This window comes from Cygnus olor, chromosome 2, assembly GCF_009769625.2.
Source record: "Cygnus olor isolate bCygOlo1 chromosome 2, bCygOlo1.pri.v2, whole genome shotgun sequence".
Classification (NCBI taxonomy): Eukaryota; Metazoa; Chordata; class Aves; order Anseriformes; family Anatidae; genus Cygnus; species Cygnus olor.
This window is the reverse complement of record NC_049170.1, coordinates 47,610,841-47,630,608: the sequence shown is the minus strand read 5'-3', so window position 1 is coordinate 47,630,608 and position 19,768 is coordinate 47,610,841. Positions and strand designations below refer to the sequence as shown.

The 19,768-nt window shown below is 34.5% G+C and overlaps 1 protein-coding gene across 3 annotated transcripts in view; it reads left to right on the top strand.

The window, feature by feature from the left end:
• ULK4 (unc-51 like kinase 4) overlaps positions 1-19,768 on the top strand; it is a 245,889-nt gene that overhangs the window by 31,863 nt on the left and 194,258 nt on the right. For all 3 annotated transcript variants that reach the window (XM_040546024.1, XM_040546022.1, XM_040546023.1), the window contains 2 exons: positions 14,718-14,825; positions 18,406-18,489. In XM_040546024.1, coding sequence (XP_040401958.1) covers positions 14,718-14,825; positions 18,406-18,489 — 192 coding nt within the window. The remainder of the gene's footprint in view (positions 1-14,717; positions 14,826-18,405; positions 18,490-19,768) is intronic.

The window sequence follows — 19,768 nt, the reverse complement described above, 5'->3', positions numbered from 1 at the left end:
GGAGAAATGAGAGTAAATAAAAAACCAACACCCTCTCTTTGAGAGTACTGAAGTTTCAAATTCTTTACTAAAAGTGTCTGAATTATTCTCAAATGATGAATATTATAGGGAATATATATTGGAAAGTTTTTCTTATCCTGTAGTTTAAGAATAAAACCACTTCATGAAGTTGAAAAGGGGCAAAGTTTCCTTGTGTAATGTGGCAATTAGGGCAAGTTTCATTGTGTAATGTGATCAGGTATCTCCTCTCAAGCAGTTATTATGCAACGATATGAAGAAGCTTCTTTCCACAGGAAACTGAGAAAGCTGGCAAATTTCAGAGAAGTGTTGACATGGATAATAGGAGTATCAAAATAGCAAATGCTAGCAAAACACTTTTGTAAGGCTCTGAAGACACGTTTCAGATTTGATGTCAGCACAAGGGAATTGTTCAGGCTCACCTGAAGTTTCTTGTACTTTTTGTTTTAAAGTATCTAGAGCTGATCACTCACAAAACCAAAACACAATCTCAAAACAGTTGACAGCTGGTCAACTTAACATCCTTGTGTTTTTCTTGACAAAAATTTGTCTTGTGAAATCATGAATTCTTTCCATGTATCTTGATTGTAAGTAGTTGAATAGCCATTTTGTTAAGATAAAAGTATGGTCATAAACCTTAATTTAGTGTCTCAGTTGGCTTATAACTGATGCAGGCATTGACTTATGTCAAGTTCTTTTCTATGAAATGTATTGTTTGTAGCTGGAACTAATTTACATTTAATAATTTGTATGAGTTTTCTATGTTGGCTATCTCAGAAGTAAACTTACTGGTATGAAGGAAGTAAAACACTAAAATTTACTTCCACTTTGGAGTGGAAAAATAATTACCTTCAGTCTTCTGCATCTATGCTATGAAACTGATAGGCAATTCACATGCAACATTTCCATATTTGAGTTGCTTATGAACAGAATAACACATCTGACATCAGAAACACTGTAAAAAGATTCTTCATAATTGCTTTTAATGATGGAAATGTTTCATGTCTCATCAGACAGCTTGTAAGACTATTTTCAGTATATATGCTTTCCTGCAATCACAGATTTTTGTTGATTCTAACCATTTGATATCTTTGTCTATCTTTGTAATATTTTTGCAACACAAGCTGTGAGATTTCTGTTTAAAGCACAGCGTGACTTTTTTTTTTGTTCTGGGTCCCTTCCTGCTGTATTTTTCTCTAAAGTAGAAAATTTTTCTTGTTTCAGTTGATGTGCTTTAAGCTTTTCTTTTTTTCATATTACCTAGTCATTTGCTCTCTTAGTTTACTATTTGCATATTGCTGCAGTTAACTGCATTTTTGTGAGATAACTGGGTTTCTTTAATGACTTTTTAACACTACGTATAGTATTTGAAGCTTAAGATCTCAGACTGTTAGCGTGGAACAATCATATGGTTTAAAATGTAGCTGTTCAAAGTGTTTACTCTATGACATTCTGTACTTTTTTTTCTTTCATTTTGTCCATTGTAATGTAAATATACAGCAAAGAATACAGTTTTAAATCCTACTTAGTTGAAATATTTTACAATTGTATTTAAAAGTAATATTTGCACTGTTCTTAACTATAAAATAATTACTTTCTAAGTAATAATATACAAGTTATACTTTTAACTAAAATTCTCTGGTGTGAAAATAAGTTGCCATGTTTTTAAGCTGGTTATTCATCTGTCCTAGATTATTCCCAGTTAGCTTTTACTGGTGAGTGACTCCAGTTGAAGGGAGTTTACCTCCATGGCAGCTGTAGAATCAGTAATTGATTTTAATGTTAATGGAAATTATGTATACTGAGGACTAAACTTGCTACAAAATATTGAGATGCATCATCTTTTTTTTCGTATTTCAGAGCAGGAAATATGCAAAGAAATTTCTACTGTGCAAGATCTACCGAGAAATAGAGCTTGACCCAATAGTTATTCTTAAAGTAAGATGAGCACATTTGTTAGGCTGTTAACTCAACGTTGACACTATCATCATTATTTCCATTTTCCCTTCAATTCAGCTGCATAGAAAACTTCAAAATAATTATATGTTCTAACTTTTCTATTCCTAAATTTACCTATTTCTTTTTTTGCCTGAGTGCAGGGGTTATTCTTAAGAGAGTGTAAAAGAAGAAAGTAATGCTTCATGGATTAGTTCGTGCAAAGCATCCTTTCTGAGGGCTGCAAAGAATAAAACCTAGAAGCTTCTTTGATTTGGAAAGCAGCTGAAGGATTCTTGAATAGGATTTACATTTTGTCTTGATCCTATGGTGATGAGCAGTTTTAGGTTAACTTACTTCCAGAGGAAAATAATGATTACGTGAAGTGTACCATGTATCTGACAGCTGCCTTTATTATGTATATACCATGCAGCGGGAAGCTGAGTTTTTCATGACTGTTGAACTATGTAGGCTTTTGCTGAACTTGTTTCAGTTTGTCCCTCCTCTGGCATCACTTTCATGAAGTTTTAGAATACATATTTGTGTCCTGTTCTGTGTATGCATGGAATAATTTTGCCTTTATTGGTTATATTTGGGGAATCTAAACTAGAAATGTTCAGTGATTTTTTTAAACCTTTTCAGCTCTGTTCATATATACACAAAGCAAGAAAAATAGAATGCACACTTTAATTTTTCTCAAAGAGGAAGTAAATTCAAATTTTGTACGGGTTGTTTAAGCTAATTTGCTATTATTTTCACAAAAACATAAGGGTGGTTATCCTGCAGCATTAAAGATGACAAGATTCAGCCTGTCAGCTCTACTAAATGAATGTGATGTTAACAAATAAAATGTCAGACACTTCACCAGTAAGTTGCCTTTGGGAATACACCTGTAGTTTTCTTTGTAACCTGTACTCTCGAGAGCACTGAGAGCTGGTTCACAGAGAAATAAATTCCAAAAACTCTAGAGCCTTATGAACACTTAATATCTGCAGTCCCTTTTCTGTATTTAAAATCAGACAGCTAAATCTATATGTAGAAAATGCATTAGGGATACTTGAACAATTCTTAGAGCTGCAAGCAGATCTGTCAGCTGAAGGAGCCAGCTTTCTCATGAATGTCTTTCAGCTGGCTAACTTGAAAGTTAATTACATAAAGGCTACCATTTAGCATCTTCACTTCTGCCTTTATTAATTCTCAAGTTTAAATGGAAAGTCTTTAGTTTAGGAGGATGTTTTTCTGATATTTAATAGAGTAGTCTCCGATGATTTTTATGCTTAGTGTATTAAAAATGTTTTCATATATATTTTCTGTTTAAAAGAAATGAGTTGGTACTACAGCCCTTCTTTCACTTCTGTATTGCTATTACGTTTTGAAAAGTTTTGCAAAAAAGTATGTCTGAGAAGTTTTTTACTCTTGGTAGGTATGATAAAAGTTTAGTAAGAGGTTTCAGGGAAAGGCAATGCGTTAACTGTTTTTTGTTAGAAAAATAGACTCAAGGGATTGTGTAAATGCTTCCTTTTGTTTTTGTGCTACATCTTCTGGGACTTAACACCACATATTCTGTCCAAAGTTTTCATGAATATAACACGGCAAAATGCGAGTTTTTGTACAGTTGTGCATCATGGGGCAGAAAGAGCTGAATTTGTCAGCGTGTTGTAAATTTAAGTTAGATGTGTTCTTTCGCTAGTATTTTTGGTAGCATGCAGAGAACTTGACTTTGCTTGTAACATCAATTTTTGTTAAATTTGCTTGGCATTTTGTAGGTGAAATTTGCAGAATAGAAAATAAGGTAAATTTCACAGAATCACAGAATCATCTAGGTTGGAAGAGACCTCCAAGATCACCTAGGCCAACCCCTGACCTAACACTAAGAAGTCCTCCACGAAACCATATCACTAAGCTCTACATCTAAACGTCTTTTAAAGACCTCCAGGGATGGTGACTCAACCACTTCCTTTCTGTGTAAACTTTCTGTTTACATTGTGTATTGTTTTTTTCCCAGCACCCCAATCCCTTTTTTCCTTGTTTAGTGAGAGATGACAAGTTACTTTATAAGTGGATGTGTCACGTACATTGGAGATGCGTATGGGACATGAAAGGCTAGGTGAACTAGATGGAAGTGTTTCTGTGATTAAAATAACTTAGCCAGAATAACTTTTTTTTTTTTTCCTTTGGAATTGAAATATTTTTGGTTCTTACATTGTTATAATATCAGCAGAACAATCAAATATATACAGAAAATGAATCATGAAATTAGCATTCCTACTGTGAGCAAGAGACCACACTGAAAAATTTTTCATGCATAACCTTCTTGACATGAAACAAACAACTTTTTCTATTAATTCTGGAAAACACATCTGTGAGATTATTATCTATTTCCTGGCATAATTTGGATGCTATTTGCATAATGTTTACAAAGTCATATCATACAATATTGCAGTTCTGTGTTGTGTTCCTATTAGTTCTTATTTATTAAAGCTTGACATAGCTGAGAATTGAGTTTTAATATTTGTTACACTTAATTTCTTTTTGAGTTAACCAACTCAATAATCTGCTTATTGATATCATGCAACTAAATATGTAGCTTGAAGAATGAACCTAAAAAGATCCTCCTTCCATCTTGTCTTGTCTTGAGTTTGCAAATTAATGAAATGGTAGACTAGTTATAGGAGAAAAAAAATCCATCCTCTTCCTCTACAGCACATACTTGTTTGATTGGCACAATTAGTCTATAACAAATTTTTGTGATAGTAATTACAGACTGATGGTAGCTGAAAAACCTAATGGTTTCAAGTTTCCTGCTGCTTTCTGATTACAGCACTAAAAGATGTTCAAACCAGCCTCAGTGTTATGCAAGATCAGTTGTATATTTGTTGTCATCCTAACTTTTCCTCTGAATATCAGCCCTTTCAGTTATAATCTGGGAAAAAATGTTTTATTAGTCTGAAGCACATCTTAAAAGTAAAGAAATCTGTAGAGAAGAGAAATTTCTAACCAGATGGTGTTGGGTCTGGTTGTCACCTTCACTGAGTAGAATGAAGGGATTTGAAATAATCAGTAAAATGAAGTAATATCAAAGACAATTTATGGCAAATATTCAGTGTCTGTAGATTTTTTTTTTTTTAAAGATGAGAAATTCTATTTAGAATAAATCAGTCTACACACCCCTACATGGGTGTTTTATTAATGGACATTGGGCCTTCAAAAGTGTCATCAGCATGGCTTCTAAATCAAGTTGATAACAGGCATGCTGCCCAGAAGCAACAGATGATGACCTAGAGTAATTTCATGTAGAGTTAATGAAAACAATAAAACTCATTCTCACCTTTTATAAATTTTGTGTTTCTGGAATGGTAGAAACCTGCAGAGAAATACAGGGAGACAAAAAGGAAGAGAAAACAAAGGAAAAAACCAATTTCGTCTTTGGATGCTCCTGACAAATCTTGTTCTGTGAAGACTGATTTCTAGAGCTTCAGTTGACATCCTTGGATGTAAATCAGTTTGAGCTGAGTGCCATTGACAGAAGTTTTGAAGGCAGAAATCCTTTTTAATTCAAGGACCCTTCACTTCTTGGGCATCTTGCACTTGAGCAATTCTTTTCATTCTTGCCCTTGGCAAGAAGGAACACAGGACCTCCCTTCTGTTTGCAGCAAACATCTTTACCTGATACTTTCTGTCGTTAAAAACCTTCAAACTTAGAGGGCGGTGGAAAATGGATGTATTCATGAACATCTGAAACTGAGGTACATCTGTGAAGACAAGGAGAAGAAATAGCCTTTTCTCCCTAAACAAAGCAAATACCCAAAGCCAGTGTGCCGGTTGTTTTTTTTGTTTGTTTGTTTTGTTTTTTTTTTATGTGGGTTTCTTTTTCTGGATGCATTTTTGGTTTGCTAGTAGATGTAGCAGATTTATAAGTTAGTTCCTACTGCTTGTGTCTGATTGTATCTCTTTGGGGTCTTGGGTTAGTTCCAAAGCGTATTCATGGAGCTAACAAGGACATCTGGTTAGCTACTCTGCTTGCCTGCAAAGACCTCTGCTTACAGCAGTTACCTAAAAATTGAAAAGGTGAGAGTTCTCATGATGAATCAATTTTGTGTTGTATTTCACTTGGAAAAATGTTACACGTATTTCTCCCTAGAGGTATTATACTGCTGCATAAATTGTGCAATAGGTTGTATATTTGCTTATCTTTTTTCCATATTCTGGAAAGTATTAATGCTATGTTGATAGTCTGAGTCAGACTTCACTTTGATCTTCCATGTTCTGTGACCCAGTTTATCATACGTAACACAAAATTTGGAAAACCAGACTATTTCGTTCACTCAGACCCTTTCTTCTTGTATCTGCACTCTGTAGAAGAATCTGACAAAAGTATCTCTTTCTGTCCTGTCACTCTGCTCTTCAGTCAAGCCATTTATTTATTTCACAATATTTAACCATCTTTGCCTGAACTGTAGTGGTCACAGGTATATTTGGATCCAGTCCCTGTGTAAGTACAGTTATCAATTTTAATGTATTAACCGAATATTTTAGTGAGAGGAAGGTAGGGAAGATATTTGAGATGTTCAGAGAACACTTTTTTTTTTTTTTTTTTTCTCCTTTACGTGCCATTTTAAAGATGAGTATGTGGTGTAATTCTTTTCTGGTTAATGGTAATGGAACTATGGTGTCCTTTTTCAGCCTTCTAGGACTGCTTTTCTCCAAGGAAAGTGAGATTGGGGTGGCATTAGTTGCATGTGTTACATGTGTATTCACTCAAAAGAAATTGAACTGAGAAGTAATTTCCGTTATGCTTCAGGCATAGACAGTTTTTATCTCTGTAAGGGTTTGCAGAATTACAAATGTTTTAATCCTCACTAATGCTTGCTGACATCCATACTAACAGATTAAAGACTTAATATTATTGTAAATCTATACATTACCTTAACATTTATGTGGCATAAAATACCTCCTCTTTTTGAATATGCTGTAATTTTCACTTCTGGACAGTTAAGACTGCAGAGAAACTTCTAGAAGTAGCTTGAAATGGGTTGAGAATCTGTTAATGTATCAACTCCACATACTATTGTTGTAAATGAAGGTAATGACCATCTACCCAGATGCGAATCTTGCTTCTTTCTTCTCTTATTATAACTATACTACATCCGTCCAGCTTGACAGCTGGTGTACAAGGTCTAAGTAATGTAGTAAATTTAAGACACTTTTAGCAGATGCTGTAGAGCTTGCAGTTCATTACTACTTACATCATTGAAAGGGAAAATGGGTGCAGGTTGAAAGGAAAAAATGTGCTCTAGCTGGGAATGAGACTTTTTGTAAGATTATGTAATTAATATAAATTTGCTTTTCTGTTGTGCGCTTTTTCAGCTAATAAACTTTATTTACCTAAAATTCATACTAATCTTTAACCTTGTATCAAAGTTTTGAGCAGTTTTATTGTTAATATTTTATTAAAAATATTTTTTTTAATATATTTTTCCTAGTGAAAGGATTAATATTTTAAATCTGGTGCAAATCAATATTGTCAGGACTAGAAGTAATCTGTGCACGTGACAGAGAGGGAAACAGCTTGCCTTCCTCCTTTCAGGATATTTTATATACGTTAAAATATATTCATAAATATTTTATAATTATAGCAATAATATATAATTTTATTTTACACAAATATATGATTGTGCTTATCACATAGATGATGAATCACAACCTCCTGTTTCATAGCCTCTGTTGCAGAGGACATGTGAAGAGCTTAAGTTTGGTTAACAGCACCAGCTTGCTGTTCAGTGTGTGACATGTTCTGTGAGCTCCTATTTCCTGCACTTAGATAATATTTGCTTTACTCAACTTTGTTCACTGAATAGGGGGTAGGTAATCATAAGGCAAATGTTAGACTGTATGGTACTTAAAGAAAAAGAGGCTACTATCTGACTAGAGTAAATAGGCTTGTATTTGCGAGCCCATAAGCATTTACTTTAAGAATAGTGAGTATCCTCTGTAATGTGTCCTTCTGTAATAGTACCCCTATACAATTCTGTTAGTCTTTAAATTCTGGTAATTTAATTGTGCATTTCTTGTTATGAATCTGTTTACAGTTACTTGAATTACCCACTAGTGGATACATTTATAATAGCGTGTGAAGATAATCAGTATCAAAACTCGTGCAGTTAAATCTTTTTTTCTTTTTAACAAAGATTTAACGGTTTTTCAAAAGTCAGTCATGGATCTTATGGCTCAGATTTCTTCATACAGATCTTCTCTCTTGTTCAATAAACCATTTTTTAAATAAAAACTTCAGTTTATTACAGTGACTAGCTTTTTTTTTTTCCATTTTTTTTTCTACTGCACAGGGAAGGGAAGTAAATAACTTTAAATTTTGTTAATTCAGTTTCACAACTCTTTCATTCGAGTATGAAATGAGAAAACAGTAGGAACTGGAATATCATGACTTCCTCTTATTGTTTTTGAATAAAAATAATAGTCTGCTAGTCCTAAAATTTTGAAGGAGAGCAAAGCAGAAACAGCAATTTCTGTTACCAATATCAAATATTGTTCTTTGATTTCATCTTAATTTTAAATATTAAATTCTTAATTTTAATGAACAACCAAAAAGAGAGCAGATAAACCTAGTATATTTAATATAAATGCCATTCTTCTAAAACTTAACTGAATAGTAAGGTAGAGAAATAGAATTTAGTAAAAGTGTGTAAAGGAACAGCTTACTAAATGCAAAGCTTAATTTTTATTTTTTTAATTAATAAAACATAAGATTCTGAAAATTTTAGGATTGCATACATAAGTGTATTTAGTACGTCATCACAATTTACCAATTTATTAACCATTCATTGGGAAAATAAAACTTACAGGTGCAAAACAAGATTAGCATTGATATTAAATCAGGGATTTCTGCTGGCTGACATACATCATTAAAACTGCTAATTTTGAACAGCCTGCCTTGATTCTCTATGACAGATGTACAATCTGAGTTGCATTTTCCTCATCAGGTCTTGCATGTGAACAAACAATCAGTCTTAACTTAGGTATTATGGTGTTTTAATGTCCCTAGCTAGTCTGCTGGGTCTGTTGACTGCAAGTCGTTATCAAACAGCTAATCAATTCTGTGTTGTCTAAATACTATTTCAGGGGTGTTAACTGAATATGGGTAATGCATGTTAATAAAACAGTGCTCAAGTACTTTAGTGGTATTGATTCCACAGTAAAAATAGTTCTCAATATATATATATTTCATCACAAAAGCAAAAATAATTCTGTATAGGTATAGAAAGCAAATCTAATAAAAGAGAAAATGCTATCTTTACCTGGTCACCATGTACTACAGAATTGCAGTTGAACCAACTTGGCTACTACTTTATCCAACTGATATGTCAGAAGCTTTAAAACCTACCGATAGATTTATTTCTTTACTTAAATATGAAAGTTGAGTTCTCTCTGGAATGGCAGGTTACTTGAAGTTCCTGAATAACGTCTGAAGAAGTGTTCTGAAAGTTAAAGCAGTTAATGAGCATAGCATTACATAAAAAAGTGGGAGAAGGTCAAAGTTTGTTTAGTAGATCTTCTTGTTTTAATTTGAAGTCTACATTTCTAGTTCTTATATGATTTCTCTGTACAAAGATTGAGGTTATGTTATGAAGCTATTAAGGTCAGAAGGGGAAGAAAAATTAAACAACATTGAGGATAAAGGCTCTTCACAGCTCTGAGGAAGAAAATGTGCTGTACTGCCAAATACATTTGTAAATTTTATTAGAAAAAAAAAAAAAGGAAAGGTACATTTAATAACCTCTAGAAATGGAAATGATTGTTTTCTGTGATTAAGCACCGAATGCCTGATTTATGTATTTATTTTTTTAATTTTATTTTTTACTGTCTGATTCACTGATTCCTGAAATGCTTTTGTGAATCTATGATGTAACTTTCACGGAACATTGTCTTGCAAAGTCTGCTAACATGAGACTAGTTTTCACAGGTTATTTTCTTTGAGCTTTTGAGAAATTTGTGCGTGTGTGTATATAGCCTCTTTCTATATAGATGCAAATGACAGTAAGGTTGGAGACTGTAATCCAGCCTTTACCTGCAAAGATATTATGCCTTTTGTAAATATAAATTGCATTTAATATTAACAAAGGATACAGGAGACAAGATACTTGTTTGTCAAGCAACTATGCATTTATGAATTTTTCCTTTAAAAAAAAAACCAAAACATTAGATATTGCAATGAATGCAGTTATAAATCCAGAAATGTTTGCAAGTGGTCTTTATCAAAGATCTCTGGAAGATGATGTCTTGCAATAAATCTGAAGTTACTTATAAGTTGCTCATAAATATTAAGGCACTTTCTTTTATCAGCATATCCTGAACTACAAGTTAGCAATTATAAGTTGATTTTCTGGTGTTTCAAGATTATACACAGTCATCCTTTCCCAGAAATTTTTTTAGTTGCCTCTCAGTTAAAATACTTTCTATATTACGCTGTTTTGCTGTGTGTTTGTTCAGTGTGGATAAGTTCAAAGATTTTTATTTTTTTTTATTGGTGGATCAACATTCTGGCCCTGGGCCAGGGCAATCCCAAGTACACACACAGGCTGGGTGGAGAATGGATTGAGAGCAGCCCTGAGGAGAAGGATCTGGGGATGTTGGTTGATGAGAAGCTCAACGTGAGCTGTCAATGTGCGCGTGCAGCCCAGAAAGCCAACTGTATCCTGGGCTGCATCAAAAGAAATATGGCCAGCAGGGTGTGGGAGGTGATTGTCCCCCTCTGCTCTTCCCAGCACAAGAAGGATATGAATCTGTTAGAATGAGTCCAGAGGAGGGCCACAAGGATTCTCAGAGAGCTGGAGCACCTCTCCTATGAAGACAGGCTGAGAGAGTTGGGGTTGTTCAGCCTGGAGAAGAGAAGGCCCTGGGGAGAGCTTATAGCGGCCTTCCAGTACCTAAAGGGGGCCTTCAGGAAAGATGGGGAGAGACTCTGTCAGGGAGTGGAGTGATAGGACAAGGAGCAATGGCTTTACCCTAAAAAGAAGGTAGATTTAGATAGATTTAGATTATGTGCTGGGAAGAAATCTCTTACTGTGAGGGTGGTGAGGCGCTGGGACAGGTTGCTCAGAGAAGCTGTGGATGCCCCATCCCTGGAGGTGTTCAAGGCCAGGTTGGATGGGGCTTTGGGCAACCTGGTCTGGTGGGAGGTGTCCCTCGGTGATCATTAAGGTCCCTTCCAATCAAAATTATTGTATGATCTGTATTGCATATGTGTATATATATTCCACTAAGTATTTAATAATGTATTACATTACGCTTTTATTGGGTTATGTATATAATGACAAATTTGCTATCTGCTATGCAGTGATCAGCAGCCAACATACATATTCTGGCATTCATATACAGTGCTTTATACCAAATAAACTTGATGTTCAAAATCAGTTTTCTTTAGCTTTTTGAAAAAACTCAGCATAACATTTTTGTTTCGTGTTCTTCTGTTTTCTTAATGACTGTCTGTTTTGCTATGCTTTATTGCTGCCATGAACAATGTGCAGTGGACAAGTAAAGATAAGAAATTAATCATATTTTGCTTGCAAATAGTGGGACCCAGTTTCATGTTGTGAACTGCAAATGTTCTTATGTTCTTTGAGTTCTGCTGCGTTCTGGACCACATTCCTTGTGTTAAGAAAGTAGTAAAAAAACAGATCATGGTATATCCTTTATCTCTAAGATTTTGAGAAAGAGGAAGAGTTTAGGTAGAGAACAGATCACGTAACGGGAGGAGAGAGCACGTTTTGCAAGCAGAGATTGAGAACCATTTCAGAAGACTTTTGCCCTTGGCCAAGCACTTGCCAGTGTTTGTGAGAAAACCACGCTGTTGTTACAGATTTCTCCTTGCCCTATGTTACTTTAACGAGCATGTGATTTTGGAACTCTGGAAAACTTGCTGCATCCTTCAGTTACCACACACCTCTTCTGAGGCATATCATGTTAAATCCCTCTCAGAGAAAGAGGACTGTGAATTGTTCATGGGGATGATGCTAGCACCTTCCTATCACTCTATGTCATACTCCTAACCTTATACACCTTACTTAGTCCCTGACATCCCTGTTGTCACCTTGTTGTGGTTTGCCCTGGTGGGCTACCTTACCCAGCCTATTGCCCACTGGTGGGGCAGCGTCAGAAACAGAAAAGACCTTGACAATGTAAGCACTACTCAGCAATAACTAAAACATTTGTTTTATCACAAATCCCAAACATAGTACTATATGCTTATGATGAAGATAATTTAGCTTTATCCCAGGCACCACCGTTGCACATCTACATCTGTTTTCTCAGCTTCAAACTTCCTGATTACCAAGATTTTTCTGCTCTACGCTTGTAGCACTCAAGCCACACCACTTCCTTGGTTATGTCCAGAAAAAGGGTGTATCTGTTACTTGCTTCTGACCTACATCAGCCCAATGTCTAGTAGCTACAGCATTATAATAATTCAGAAGCAAAATCTGCTGCTGTAGCTACAATGCCAGCATATGAATGTGGCTATATTTTGTCATCAGTCTTTGTGTTGATCTTTTTCTTCCAGTTCAGAAAAAATGTGCAATGTGTCGTTATAGTCAGAAGTAGCATGTGTGCCCTCTCAGTGGCCCCCTATTCAGACCAGGCGACAGTCTGTGGCAGTGACTCCATCTCTGTCACGCTATCTTTCCATGTTTGAACTGTGTTGGTTGAGAATGTGAAAGGGTTACAGGATACATCATGGGAAACACGTTGCAGATTAACCACCACAGGTTAACCAGATGCTGTGAATTGCTTGACTTTTCCAGGATATCAAGTGAGGTGATTCCAGATCTTAAATGTTTTCTGAAATATCAATCTCTACTGTACAGTGAGCTCTACGAGTATTTCAGCTGTGTTGAAAACCAGTTATCTGAGGCATCTCTTGTGGTTCACCTGAAAGCATATGTCTGCTCTGAATAATTTTTTGTAGGGAAAGCTTCATAAAAAAAGGCAAGATTATAAAGATTGTAGTCATTTGTGCAATGGGACTTGGTCAGCTGAAGTTATTTCAGCAGTTCCTTCAGCATGCGATGAAGCTGGTGCTCAAGAGAGTTAGACTTAGAACCTCCACAGAAGAAGAAAGGAGCGTGAAAGGCGTGTAATCAGAACTGAAAAATACATGTTTTTATTCATGTCTTTTTACTGGATTAATATGAGACCAGAGTGTAAGAATGACTATCAGATTCTCAACTTAGACGCTGTGCAAAGTCTGAGAAAATCATGGAAAACAGACTGTACAAAGTAAGTGGATTCTAAGAAGCATCACTGTTTAGACTCCTTGGGCCTGGGTTGAAGTGCAACTGGTCTGTATTTGAACAGAACCATAAATGTTGAGTTCCCTGAAATGAGTGATAGAGGTATGTGCTGTGTGTGCTCTGTGTACAGGTAGTACTTGCTCAGCTGGGACAAATCCCAGAATCCCAGAAAGGTTGAGTTGGGAAAGAACCGCTGGAGGTCACCTGGTCCAACCTGTGCTCAAGCTTGGAGCTGCTTCCCAGGACTATGTCCAAGTGGCTCTCCCTCCAAGGAGGGAGGCTCCACAACCTCTCTAGGGAACCTGATGATAAAAACAAAGACCATTTCTAAGGGTTAAATGAAATAGTATGGGCAATATTACTGCTTGTTTAACATACATAAAAATAGCTTCAAATCTCACATGTATCATGGAAACTGTTGGAAACCATTGACTTCAGAGACTGTATCCGTTTACACAGCTTGTTTGCTCTAATCTCACAAGTACTTTAAAAGTGTTAGAACTAAATCCTTTCTGATAGTGAAAGGAAGTATTTAAGGGACATAGTAAGTACATTAAATCTGTATTCACTGAACTGTCTTCTATTCCTGCCCTTGCAAGGCAGGGGAGAGGAGGACAACATGTAGATAGTTCCATCTTTCTTAAATTAGAGAAACAACTGGCTGCTCTACTGTTATATGCTTGCTACATAATGGAGCATATTTGGAGACATAACTGTATCCCAGCCAGCAGATAGCATACTTTTCAATTTAACATGTGGTAGCTAGATGGTCTCTCGCTTTATTGACTGATTCCAGCATCAAACATTGTTTAAATTTGATCTACGTGTGTATGGGAAAGTGATTTCCTACTAAGTCACCTGCACAAGATGAATCAGAATTTTCAGTTCCCCCCTTCTCCCCATATAAATACTGTATAGCTACTTTACCAACTTATCATTTTAGTTCTCTGTAACTAAGAGTTTATGTCCGGTTCTCACGTAGTAAGGCACCAGTAAGGCTTCATATCTCCTGATTTATTATCTACAGAGAAGACAGCATTTTGTTGTTGTTGTTGTTCTTTTTGTAGCCTGATGGTGAGGAGAACTTCTAGGTCTTCTCATGTAAACATAGTAACAGCAACTAGCATGTTTTTTTTTTCTTTGTTTGTTTTCCTTTTTAATTTTCTTTCTTCTGACAAATCTGCTTCTATTTCTCAGAGGAAAAGGGGAGAAGGGATAACTGGCAATTTGTCACCTATGCTATTTACTTATTTTTCTCAATGTTGAATGTATAATATGGTTTGTAATTCTTATTTTTTCTTGTCCTTCTTTCTTACTAAATCCTTTGCCAATTGCTATTTAGCATAAGTGAAGAATATGTTGTTTCGATGGCATTTCAGATAGATAATATGTTACATTTAAGGGTACATTTTGTTTGAGAAAAGATTATATATGTTATTATATGATTTCTTTTTATTTTAGGCAATTATACTTCTAACCGAACTCATCAGAGAGAACTTCAGGAATAGCAAATTGAAACAATGCCTTTTACCAGCACTTGGGGAGCTTCTTTACCTCGTAGCCAGTGAGGTAAGACTGTCAAGTGATCCTTACAAATTTCTTTAACAGATGTGGTGAAAAAAATCCTGTGGAATAGTAGATAAAAAAGCAAGTGATTTTGCCATTTGTATTCTCAAGAATTTCTTGTTCTTGTATGTTCTGTGATACTTTTTTACTTTTTAAGGAACATACCGATTCTTTCATATACTTCATTTGATGTAAATTTAATCACATTCTTCAAATATAAAATTTTAACTTTGTGAAGCAGTTCCATCAGTCTCCATAATGACTTCAGGCCTCCAAGTGGCAGATGTGAGACTTAGAACATCTTAGCTAGAGACCTTGATTAAATAAGGTATATCAGGACAACCTATGATATCAATAAATTAATATATCTAGTCCAAATTAGATCTTGTTTTACCATGGTTGGAGTCACAGTGCTGTGGAAAAGAAACTGGAATGATCCTGGCCAATTTCAAAAGAAATTATGGTGATAGCTGACTAGATAGCTGACTAGATTTAAACCTACAGTCTAAAACTGGTAATGTACTTAAAAAAGTTACTTATAGTGAAGAAATACTATTAATAGTGGAACTGAAGATGACAGATCTTCTAAACCCTGGCCTTTCTTTTCCTTATTTCAAGAATAAAGTAGTTTCTTTAATTTATTGGAGGTGAATGTGATTTCAAACAGAAGAAACCTAGCCCTAGCTTCTCTGAAGAATTTGTCTTAGATGCATCATCTGGTTGGTCTGAATGCTATCACGTTAGTTTTCAGTCTGTGAGGTCACTTTGTAAAGGAATGAAAGTACCAAATAGATCTGTATTTTGACATTTTATAGCTCAATTTCCATGTTGTATTGTCCTCATCTAGTCTCCTTTGCATGTTCCATGAGATGAAGTGGTTGCCTTTTTTGTGTATGTTAGTAAGCATCATTATTTACTGGTTAGACAGTTGCTAAAATCTCTGTCAAACACACATGTGCTGAGTCACAAAACACGTTCTCACATTGAGAAATTGTGTTATGACAAATATGTCCACAGGGACAAATTATTTTTAGCTGTTTTCCTTTTTTTTTCAGTTTTCCTTAGAAGAAAAAAAATATATATTTAGCTTGCAATCTGTCTGATGACGTTATATAATCTTTAACCACTAATAAAAACAAATAAACCTAAAACTCCAACTTGAAAACTATATATGGCAAGAATATTTTGAACTTCTTGATTTTATTTTAAATTAAACTTTTGTGATTAAAACAAATCTGTCTACATTGGCTCTATAATAGCAAAGTAATTTGAATGCACTGACCCTAACACATTTTTTTTCTTCTGAAAATGTGAACTGGGAAATTTTCAAGTCTATATGTATTTCTGAACTTCCTAATGTTTGAAGCATGATAGCTTGTTCTAAGTGAAAACTCCATATTTCAGGAAGAACTATAGCAATGTGTTGAACTGCTTTGAGTTAGAAGTTATTAGAGAATAGAAAGAAAGATTTCTCTACACTTATGATCTTAAGGCACTAAGTCTTGGTAAAACTTCAAAAATATCAGTGTGATTTGCGTGCACTAACACTTCAGTCATATTTTTTCCTTTTTTTAAAAAAAGGTCTTTGTAAAAAGCTTTTAATTTTTCTACACTGTACCTGTGTAGCCTCAGAATACTGTAGTGTTGTAGACATTTCATTGTTGGCTGAACTGCAGAACAGTAGCATGGAATGACCTTGCCAAGATTACACACCAAGTCAATGGTAGTATAAGAGGTAACAGTAACGTTTATTCCCAGTTTATATCTTCAAACGGCAAAGCTTTTTTACACCTTAACTAACATATGAAAAAGATAACTGATTCATTAAAAACTGCACACAAGCTGTATTTTATTTTTATTTTTTATTTTTTAATTTTCTTCCATTTTGATGTTTAGACTGCTTGATTGTCTTATCAAGTTGCTAAACACTTATCAATTAAGCCCTTAACTTTGGGAACATACCTAGTTTTTATTTATTTATATTTTCCCCTAGCATTTTGCTAAGTGTTTCTAGGTCTTACCTCAACATTAACATGAAATAATGATAAGATAATTTCATTTTCAATTGATATAAGCATTTGGTAAATCATAAATTATCCAACACTTAAACTATCAACTATCTAGGTACACAGTGATTCATTAGGTTATATTATGGGGTCTCTGCTGTTCTGTGGCTTAGAAAATACTGGAGAGTGCAGATAATCTTAGTGGACCTTTGCCATCCTAAACTTTGATATTGTTCATGTACTTGTGTATCAGATCTCATAAATAAGATCTTGCACTCTATATATGCATTTTTCTTCCAAACAGAAGCCAAGAGCAATTAAGAGTAGCGTGAGTGGACTCCAGAGAGGATGTTCTATTACTCTTAAACAATTTGCATTAAGGGAAACCTTTCAAGTTCTATGTATTATTTCTGTTAATTTTGTACTGTTAGTTTTTATTAGGGTGAAGAACCTAAAGTTTAATCAAAACCAGAATGAGCTGTGAGCGAAATGTAGGAAGATCTTGAAATGTTTGTTGATATATGTAAATTTATTAAGTGTAAAAATGTGTAGGTATGCTTAGGTAATTAAGAATAGTGATAAATTTCATTTTTTATTTCTAACTTGACACTAAAACTTACAGAAAGCTATTCATATGTTTAAAGAATGGAATTTCCGGACTGCATTGTTTCTTAAAGCTTTTTTTTTTAATATATTTAATATGTGTAGTTACAGAAAACCTGTCAAAACTTCTGATTTAGTTAGATGAATAAAATGAGAAATAGGCCAATGCTTGTTACGGCATAGGCTGCCATTTTAACTGTCTTCACTCCTAGTCTTGTCCTTCCTCTTCTAGGTGGAGGCTATAGTTTTGGAGTTGCTGATATCTCTATGATGTTAGTCTAGATATGGAACTTGTTTTGGTCAAATCATAATGATACCTGTTAAATTTGAAAATTTACAGTAGGCTACTTGGGGGAAAAATAAAGTGGAGTTGCAGAATCAAAATCTTGATACAAATAGCAGTGAATCAGCCTCTAGCAGGGTGATTTCAAGGAAATATACATAAGGATCTTGGAACAGTGGTTGATATGTACTGAAAGATATTCCATACAGTAAGTTTTATTAAATGTTTTGTATCTCTCTGAATGACTTTGAATGTTTTTTTCCAAAGTAAATTTACTTTATTTTAGCTGACAAACAAAAATAATATTGTTTGGTATAATTAAATTTAAGAGAAACATTATTACATTTAACAAACAGTTGTCTCTTTCTGAGGTAATCAAAATGGTTGAGAGAAGTGCAAGATCATTTTATATGTACAAATTAGAAGGAATTAATGAAACCCAGAAATATTAGGACAAATTCTGTAATGTATTTTTGGAGACTTTATTTCAAGTAATAAGATACCATTTTTTGTGCTACACGTGAAATAACATTAAACAGTAATACTGCCCTGCAATTTAATATATTTTCTAGCATATGGTAATTTGAAAAGTATATAATGTGAACCTTATTAAGAATGTTACCCATTTTTATGTGTGTGAGATTATTGTGATTTTTTGATTTAATCATATCTGCTGTTGGCTTCATTTCAGGAGGAAAAAAAAGAGCACCCCAGAGAATGGTTGGTTGTTCCCTCAGCAGCTTACACTGTGCTAATGAGGTGTCTTCGGGAAGGGGTAAGGCTCTTTCATTGTCCTCAATAGAATTTCTCCACTGTAATAACCCTTTAGGCATTGTATGAGAATTGTAGCCTGCAGCACTGCAGTAGCTTGTCAACCAAGTATTGCTCTTGAATTTAAATAATGATGATAAGACCATGACCTAAGCAGGAGATGAATGAAAAATCCAGTGTTGTCTCTGTACATTCAACATTTATGTATTATTGCTTGGTTTTTGAAAATGGTAAATAAAAATTACTGTTAGTAAATATGGAATTTATTAATGCTGTGACTTTCTTGTGAGAAGTGTTCTGAATGTTTGTAGTACCCTCTTGCAATTTATTTTTTGTATAGTTCGTTTTTAAATGAGGTTTACTTTCGATTTTAAAGTGGCTGATACAGTTTTTGAAAACAGCATTTTTATCTTACTGGGTTATTAGTGCTCTTTTGAGGCCCCAAAGTAGTAACTAGTTTTATTCTGTTAAATGTGCCATGCTATATTCTTAATTTTTCTTGGTGATGATTTAACTGTGTTACAAAAAGGGAAGAAAAACATGCATATAATTCCAATTTGTAAAATGAACAAGAATTGAGTAGAGGGTTGGCATTTGCTGTTTATATGAGACCACTTGACTTTATTTTTGCCCAAGGCAAAGCTCAAGGCAGAAAACATGATGGAGGTTGCTGGAGGGGGGAAAGCAAGAGAAATACCTTTTTTCATCTTTTTTTTGAGATCTTTATTGCCTACAGATTGTGATTAATAGAGGAAGGGTCTAGATGCATTTTAACATCTTCAAATCTTCAGGAGATCAAGAGCACACACCTGTTTTTGTATTGTGGACTATTTGGAGCTCATAATTAAAGTAAAATGTTATTCTAGGCACCGTAGTCAGAAGCTATTTAATTACAAATTTATTAATGGAAGACTTGCTATTTCTGAATATTCGGTGTAAGGGAACTAAAAGGAGATATCAATAAGACACTAATTCTTATAGAATTAAATCAATTCTTAGTCCTGAAACATGTCAAAATTTTCTTAATAATTTATATTAATATACTTTTCTTGAAAAAAAAAAAAAGAATAGAAATACATTTCCCATGCGATTGCTTGAATTAATACTTCTGTAAACTTGAAGTTATGTCTAGGTGAACCAAGCACAGATTTCTACAGTTGCTGTCTGCGAAGGTGCTAGTTGTTTGTAATGTTTAAGATGTTTAAGTATTCATGCTTGTTTGCGTGAGTACAGTGCATATGTGCTATTACAAGTTCCTCTGTCTCAGTTGTGGCTACCTCAGC